The sequence below is a fragment of the Triticum aestivum genome, chromosome 3B (genome assembly GCF_018294505.1).
Source record: "Triticum aestivum cultivar Chinese Spring chromosome 3B, IWGSC CS RefSeq v2.1, whole genome shotgun sequence".
NCBI classification, from domain to species: Eukaryota; Viridiplantae; Streptophyta; class Magnoliopsida; order Poales; family Poaceae; genus Triticum; species Triticum aestivum.
This window is the reverse complement of record NC_057801.1, coordinates 83721300-83729498: the sequence shown is the minus strand read 5'-3', so window position 1 is coordinate 83729498 and position 8199 is coordinate 83721300. Positions and strand designations below refer to the sequence as shown.

The following is an 8199-nucleotide window of genomic DNA, read 5'->3' as shown; positions in this document are numbered from 1 at the left end:
AGATGCAAGAGGAGAATGATGCAGAGGGGTGATCTCACGGCTATCCAGGTGTATTGTGCGGGAGGCAACCGATCTAGTCCCTGCGCCGATCGACGGGCACTTACCGCTGCCCTGTATTTTGTTTCCCCGGCTTTGCTTCATGCCGTGAACTACTACTCTTGAGCATCTCTAGCAGACCCCTTAAATCGCCAAACTGAAAACGCGGTTTTAGTTTGCAGAAAACGCATTTTAAGGATTGATTTGAGCTGTTGCCAAGCAGACCCCTTAAAGTTAAACTGTAAAACCGAATATTCGTGTATATTCTTCGTCACGTCTTCTTCCTCTCACTTGTGTCCACGACCGGCCAAATACGATGCCGCTGATGTCCAGAACGTCTCGCACGAAGCGCCCCAACGTCGCCATCGCTGCTTGAATTGATCTAGAAGCTAGCTAGCGCCGGCGTCCAGGAGCTAGCTAGCTAGCTAATCGATCTGACCCAGGAGCTAGCTAGCTAGCACCCGTCGCCCTGGCCAATCGATCCAGAAGCTAGCTAGCTAGGTAATCGATCTGACCCAGGAGCTATCTAGCTAGCACCGGTCGCCCTGGCCAATCGATCCAGAAGCTAGCTAGCTAGCTCCCTCGTCATAGCTAAGTCGCCGGTGTCATGGAGCCGCCGCATCCCGTTCCTCTTCCTCACATCGAGCATGAAACGGGATCAACCATGGCCGCAGGCACGCGCTCGATCCTTTTCCAGTGCAGAATTTTGTTGGAGCAGGGAGAAACCGACGGCTGGTATGGACCTTTTTGCAGTGCAGAATTTTGTTGGAGCAAGGAGAAATCGACGGCTGGTATGGACGGCGGCGCGCGGAGAGAGGCGGCGGAAGGACCCCAGTTCATGGCATGTATATTGTCCTCAAACCTCGCGTTTACGGTGGCCTCTAAAATATTTACGGGTCTGTTCTGGACCAATTTGGTCCAGAACTGTGAACTCGTCAGAATTTTACAGGTTTGGTGTTTTTAAGGGGGGCTGCTAGAGATGCTCTTACCATGTGCATTGGTGTTCTAGATTCGATTTGATTGTTACAGCCAGACGATACCTGCATTTCAAAATCTATGGATCTTTTGGAAGACATCATCAGATGTTTCAGGCCTACAAAAATGGAAAAATAAAAGGTCGACGGCTTGCAGCCAATCGCTGGTACAAAAGCAATGCCAAGAGACCAAGGGCCTGTTTGGATCAGCGTTTTCGTTTCAAATACCTCCGTAAAAAATACATGCCTCGCTCGGTCGTTTCGTTTCCGGCCGGAAATTGCTCACTGGCCGGTAAATTACACGTGTAAAGAAAACACCTCTGTATTATTTTACACCTAATCCAAGCACGGCCCAAGCAAGCATTGCCGCTTGCGAAATCAAATAATTCTGCCTTGTAGCGATACAACTGTTGCTTAGATGCAACTACTCTACAATCCAGTAAGCAGCTTGTACCTTAATCGCATGGCAATAGCAACAACAAGACAGAGCAGAGTTATCAAGGCCTGTCAGAAGGCTGGTAGGTAGCAAAGGGTGGTGAATAACGCAAAGCTTGAAGGATATCTGAACAATGAACTTCTTTTGTCAATTCCCCATCGTCGCGTAACACTTTAGCCCGTCCCAGAACTGCACACAGTAAGAACAAAAGCTTCAAGGAGAGATGTTGGGATGAGAAGATTGCCCCTAAACAAGGATTTAAGTAAAATACGTGAGCATGCAGGCAGGCATTTGTTTGCAAGTTTTCCAAAAGTGAACAAACATGTTTCTCGAATTGATTGGAAACAGAAAGGCGAAGTTTACCTTGATGCTTGATGATTATCACACTCAACTAGTCAGCCGCACCGATCTCCAAAGGCGAAACTCTTAGTGTGCTACTTAAGGTAGCCACTCAACTACATGTTGCTGACTTAACTTTGACTCTTGCTCTGCGTTCCTCGTAAGAAGCTGGAACATGAAAGTATTAGGAAATGCACTTTCACATGTAAGGTACAAGAGGGCTGAAATCAAATGTGTCGAAATAAAGAGGAGATGACAAAGAGGATAATAATTATGCATAAAGTATTGGAGTTATTATAGAGAACTGCTAGAAAGTTGAAAGCATCGATTCTTGACGGACTGGTGTTAAGACAACACTAAAAACGTTTTGCAAACTCACACGATAAAAAACTTACGTTCTGTTTCCCGTGACAGGAGAGGGATATGTTTTCTCTTCTTCTTAGGGGATTCAAGTGGATTAGGCTCTGCATTTACATTTAACTCCTTTCAGATCACTAAAATATTACATCAAATTTACACAAAGATCTAAATGTATGTACCTGGAATAGATAAACAGGTCAAAGCCTCATCAAATATAGCGGCTTGGAACATATACTGATGGTATTCATCCTTCAAGTGTTCAATCAAAGCCTGACTGGCATCTAAACAGGAATAATAGTGCACTGGAAATAGTTATGTCACGCAAAAACTAGAATTCTGGCAGATAAATAATAAAAACATTAGATGGCCTTCACTTTACTCGATATATAGCAGAACTGACATCAAGTATTTCCGAAATGAAGGTTACATTTTTGTGAAAATATAATACCATGGTCATAAGTTATATGAGACGGGTATATTTCATTTACTGTCAAGCAATTGTATCCGACTGCTGTTAAATCTTATTTAATTTTTAAGCATGCATAATTAACCAAAAAAGGATGATATAATGTTCACTGTGATCTACAATCTCACTATTTTTACAATATAATCAATATACTGGAAGCAGCAGGAAAATCATAGAGTTCACCGAGCAAGGAATGAAGACATGATGTTAGCAGATCATAGTACAACAATATTTCAAGGCTGAAAATGCTCCCTGGAAGGTACAGAGTCAAGCACCAAATTTCCAGAGACATACCTGATGAACACATGAAGCTGACTCCATCGAATAGACAAGATCGCAGAATCAATGGAAGCTCTGGTGCCATTGTATATTGAGGTTTTCTAGGTGTCTTGGTAATATCCAGCAATGAATCAACTACCTGTACCAAAATAAATGAGCTACCAAATGTAAATAATCCAAACAAATGACATAAGGGGAACTTTTGCGCCAAGTTCAATTGTGTAATTCACTTTACTGTTCAAAAAAACAAAAGGAAGCTTCAGAAAGAGGAAAAAAAATACTCACACAAGGTGATTCAAGGCCTTGACCTACAAGAAAAAGAACAGCTACCATGCAACGAACTTGATGCCACAGAAAGGCGCTACCCCTGATATTCATGGACCATAGCTCATCATGGTTGGACCTTGAAAATACAGAGCACTTCCATTATTTAGTCCAGTAACTAGAAAGAAAGGAGAGTTTGAGCAAAATGCAATTTAACCTTTGGTCACACGCAGAAATAGTAAAATCTGTAATGCATCACTTGTAGTTGCTCACGTTTGCTGCATCCATCTTACAGAAATTCCTTAAGTCATGTTCCCCAATGAATTTAAGTGCAGCTTTCTGCATTTTCTGTTGACAATTTAAAGTCAATGGCTCGGCAAAAATGGCAAATATAGCAAAAAACAGAAATCAAGGATAACATAGTTACCGACACATCCAAGCCCCCCTTCCAAAACAAGTACTTATATTCCCTACCCAAGCAGGAGAATCTGCAAAAAAAGAAGTGGGTCAAGAAATAAAATTCCAATTACTCAGGAACTGAGTACAACTAGGCAATAAATAGCATGATAAAAAAGAGAGATAAGAAAAAAAGAAAAGAAGCAAGGAAGAAGCATCTAATCATTTGTCAAAGCCATTTGTGGAAGAGCGCCTCTTACACTCAGCAACCAAAAAAGTACTAAACATAGAATTCAAGCTAACCTTGCGAGAAAGTCTGCTGCAACTGGACACCAACCTATTACACGTATATCTCGTGGAAGATTTCTATTCAATACACTTACATAATCGATTTCTGAAAGGAAAAATAAAGCACAATTTTTAGTCTGGCAGAAGATGATTGCATGGATGGGCAAGATGCTAGTGAGACGTCAGACTTTGAATGATGAAAACTACCACAAAAATAGCATATTACGACTGCATTTGGTATGTGGTGGATTATGATAATCCCATTTGTCCAACCAGTTTTTTCCTATTTAGTGTTTATTTGATCCGCTTTTGCATACTTTTGTGGCTAACTTTCTAAAACAGATTACAAAATAAGCACAGAGCAGCACAGTTTAGCAACCACAAACTAAGCTTAGAATTTATTATAATAGGAGAATGCTAGAGACTTATCCTACTATCAAGGTAACAATTTGATTGAGCAACAAAGATTGGCACTGCTTTATTTGTTGCTTTCACTATTATGGAGAGCTACAAGAAGGTAGAAGCATACCAGATCTTTCACCCACATTCCCTCCTGCTTCTTTTAAATTTGATCGCAAATATAAGGAGATTACCTGCACGTTGCAACATGGTGTCTTGGTTCATAGACAAAGTTGTATTCCAAAAAAGCACTAATTTCTGCACAACTTCAAAACAACACTCTCTCCCCGTACCTAAAAGAATGTGCCATGCGGGATGCATAACAACAAAGCCTTTCAGGGTAGGCTAGAGTTAAAACCCATAAGATTTTGAAACCTATTCATGGTTCTGGCACGTGGATCGCTGACTTCCACGCACCCCTGTCCATGGCTAGTTCTTTGGTGATATTTCAGTCCTTCAGGTCTCTCTTTACGGACTCCTCCCATGTCAAGTTTGGTCTAACCCGAACTCTCTTGACATTATTAACACGCTTTATCCTTCCACTATGCAGCGGCGCTTATGGAGGACTGCGTTGTAAATGCCCAAACCATCTCAGACGATGTTGGACAGCTTTTCTTCAATTGGTGCCACCCCAACCCTATCACGTATATCATCATGTGGGATGCATGCATAAACCTTTACATCTAGGGCTGGAATTCGAGCCGAGTCGAGCCAGCTCGGCTCGACTCGCTAGAGCTCGTTTCGTTAACGAGCTAGCTCGACTCGACTCATTACTATAACGAGCTCAAACCCAAGATTGGCTCGACTCGTATAACTCGCGAGCTGGCTCGTTTAGCTTGTTAAGCTCGTTTAAGATATAAACATAAAGCCCTCAAATATGATAAAAATAATTATGTATATATTAAACATATATATCACTATATACAATTGTAATTTTCTTGTAACGCGTGAGTCTCCTAGGAGGCTAGGCCTTCAACTGCTCGGCCTTGGGTTGTGCAACTCGGACGTAGGTTGTTTAGTGGCTGATCTTTCTTTGTATTGGGAGTGGCTGATCTATTGTATCGAGCCTAACGAGTTACGCGAGTACTCGTAAGATTGGCTCGTTTAACTTGGTCTATAAACGATCTTAAACTAAAGCTCGGCTCGACTTGTTATTCTTTGAGTTCGAGTCGAGTCTAGCCGAGTCACGAGCTACTTGTTTAGCTCGCGAGCTTCGAGCTTTTTTTCCAGCCCTATACATCTTTCATAAATTATGTATTTAGAAGTTTATGGACCAGTCACATGGAAATATAACATAACTAATTGGCCTTGAATAGTACTTCCGCACTATTAGATAAGGGTCAGCTCTGTACCTACGCATAGGATACCCACTCTATGGCTAGTTTATTTGTGCACGGACATTGTAAGTTTGTTACATGCCATGCCCATTTTGTTTCAGAAATGTACCATGCAATTAACGCATTGTAGAAACCATCGATGTGCTTAGTAAAAAAACATGAATGAATATGCTAACACAGAAAGTTTCATTTCACTATAAGTCACCCACATTGAGTGTAACATGCGGGGTACTGTATGCTTAGGCACCATTACGTTACTGTCTTCTGTAGCAATGTTTTTGTTACAAATCGATGATGATAATTGCATCATGGAGACAAAGGAACACTAGTTATTTTCCACAAGATTTCCTGACAAAGAAAAAATTGAGCAAGGAGTCTGATAAAATTGTTTCTATCCAGAGCTTCCTGCTTACAAGAGACTGCTTCTGTGTTATGGAGGGCTGTAGGATAGGTACCACAGTAGGGACGGCAGAGACTTGACAAGAAGACCATGTATAAGATTGGTTTATGCTCTGCTTAATTCGTTCCTCATAGAGCCATAGAGGATCCCCTTTATATAGAGGCCTAACAATCCAAACAAAAACAATAGTCGTAGATCTTATCTCTAATTAGCTTAAGGCCCGAGCTAAAAGATATCTTCCTTGTTTCTCAAAAAAAAAACTGTGCTGCTTTCAAGATGTCAACTACTCCCTCCGTCCCATAATATAAGAGCGTTTTTGACACTAGTTTAGTGTCAAAAACGCTCTTATATTATGGGACGGAGGGAGTACATAATTGTGACATTACAGCGATCTTATCACATAGGTGCTCATGTACTTATGCACATAAATTCTATAAACAGTACCGATACCAGTTCAAAAGGCATTTCTGTTATAGAGACTTAAAAGTTCTACTTAAACATAAAAATAAGAGACAAAAATAACTCTAGGACATATATGAGCTAGCACTATCAGTAATTTAAGCATATACGAGACAAGAACTGAATAATACAGAATTATCATGTGTGAGCTGGCAATCCAACATTGAGCTACCTACACATATGCAGTTACCTGTCCAGTAGCAGAAACTCCTTTGTCAGTTCTTCCACACCTAGAATAGCATAAATCTTTCCTACTTCCAACCAGTAATCTTGCTCTTTCAAGTGCTTTGAATATCTCAGACTGAGAGGACCAAGATAGAAGCCCTTAAGAAAACCTTAGATGCCTTTGGAAAAAGCAAAGAAATAGTTCATAGGAGAATTACCTCAACCGTCGGCTCTGTATGGGCTTCTGAAGCAAAGCCATAGAATCTGCACAAGAACAACAGTAGTTGAAAAAAAAACATGAAGAAGGGGACTAAGCGCAACCAAAAGGGTTACAGACAGAAATAGCAAAGAGCAGAGAGCAGATGCAGGTGTCAGTAGAATTCCACGTAATAGTAAAAAATACAGTACAAACTAAGCATTGACTTCCTGTTAGAATACAATCACACCTCTGGCCGAAGTACATGATTTTCAGAGCAATTAGTCGCTTTTGGCAGTGGCTTACATTCCCTACTTGGTGACCTGTGAGGTAAACAAAAAATCACTGATTTTCAAATAGTTGAGGAGGAGAGTATATCCCGTTAATATCAATAAATACATACTGAACTTAATTTCTATCTAATCGAGTGGCAAACAAAAAAATAACAGAGTTCATCAATAAAAAAAGTGCCTTACAATTAATGCAATTAACATGCCTTAAGTTATACCTGTTCTTTTAGAATGCTTCCTTCGAATTTTAGATAAATCATCATGCCCTTCCCCTTTAACATTGCACTATAAGTCGGATGCATATGCACGAGTTAGATCAGATAGAAAGCAAAGTTATGTATACCATAGTTCTTTTCAGAATGTGTACCAATACTTGATTTTCAGTAGATATCGTCATGTGATCGAACGGAAGGCTTACGCCATGGTCTGAGGTTCTACTTTCATGTGATTTTGCATTCTTCTGTACTTGTTGATCACGGCTCTCAGATAAAGAAGATGGTACATTGCCCTCCTATAAAAGTGGAAAGTTAACAAAGCATTGACAAATCAATAACTTGACGTTACGTAACAAGCATCAACATCATTCAAACTCATAAACTTATGCAAGTATTGCTGCATAACAATTAACAACGTTTAACTTGAAATCTATTATGTGCATGATGTGGCCACATTTACATTATTGCCATTATACTGATTGGGTATGCCTATGTGAAGACACTATGGAGTCCTGATGACACTAAGATTTGTTAAATTTACTTGGCAAAGAGCTCATATACAGCACAAAAGCAATTGGCAATATCACTCACATAAAATCCAGGAGTTTAGATCAGTATCTCATACTTAGCAATATGCAGAGCTCTCCTTAATCTCTACCCTCCAGCAACACTAATGACTGACCAGAATAGCCACCATGAGTGGCATGGAAATCATCGTTCATAACAATTGCTAGAGGAGTAATAATCAGCTAAAGAATGAAATCGCTTGAAGCTTCTTGTCTTACCTTGGAGCTGCAGCTACAGGTGGAAACAATCTGGGCAAGCCTCTGGTTCTCCCTCTCCAACTCCTAACCACATCGAATTCACCAAAACATACCAATTAACCAAGAGCACGAGAGG

At 40.5% G+C, this 8199-nt stretch overlaps 1 protein-coding gene across 1 annotated transcript; it reads right to left on the bottom strand.

Moving 5' to 3' along the window:
- Positions 1 to 1196: 1196 nt before the first annotated feature.
- LOC123068763 (tRNA pseudouridine(38/39) synthase-like) lies at positions 1197 to 8147 on the bottom strand (the record flags this gene model as incomplete). Its single annotated transcript, XM_044491413.1, is given in 16 exon segments — positions 1197 to 1635; positions 1810 to 1953; positions 2181 to 2249; positions 2325 to 2426; positions 2906 to 3029; positions 3176 to 3293; positions 3372 to 3502; positions 3582 to 3642; positions 3854 to 3944; positions 4368 to 4431; positions 6624 to 6734; positions 6817 to 6862; positions 7045 to 7117; positions 7303 to 7369; positions 7452 to 7595; positions 8085 to 8147. Coding segments are annotated over 15 exon segments (1320 nt in total), but the record flags the coding sequence as incomplete, so codon positions are not given.
- Positions 8148 to 8199: the final 52 nt, after the last annotated feature.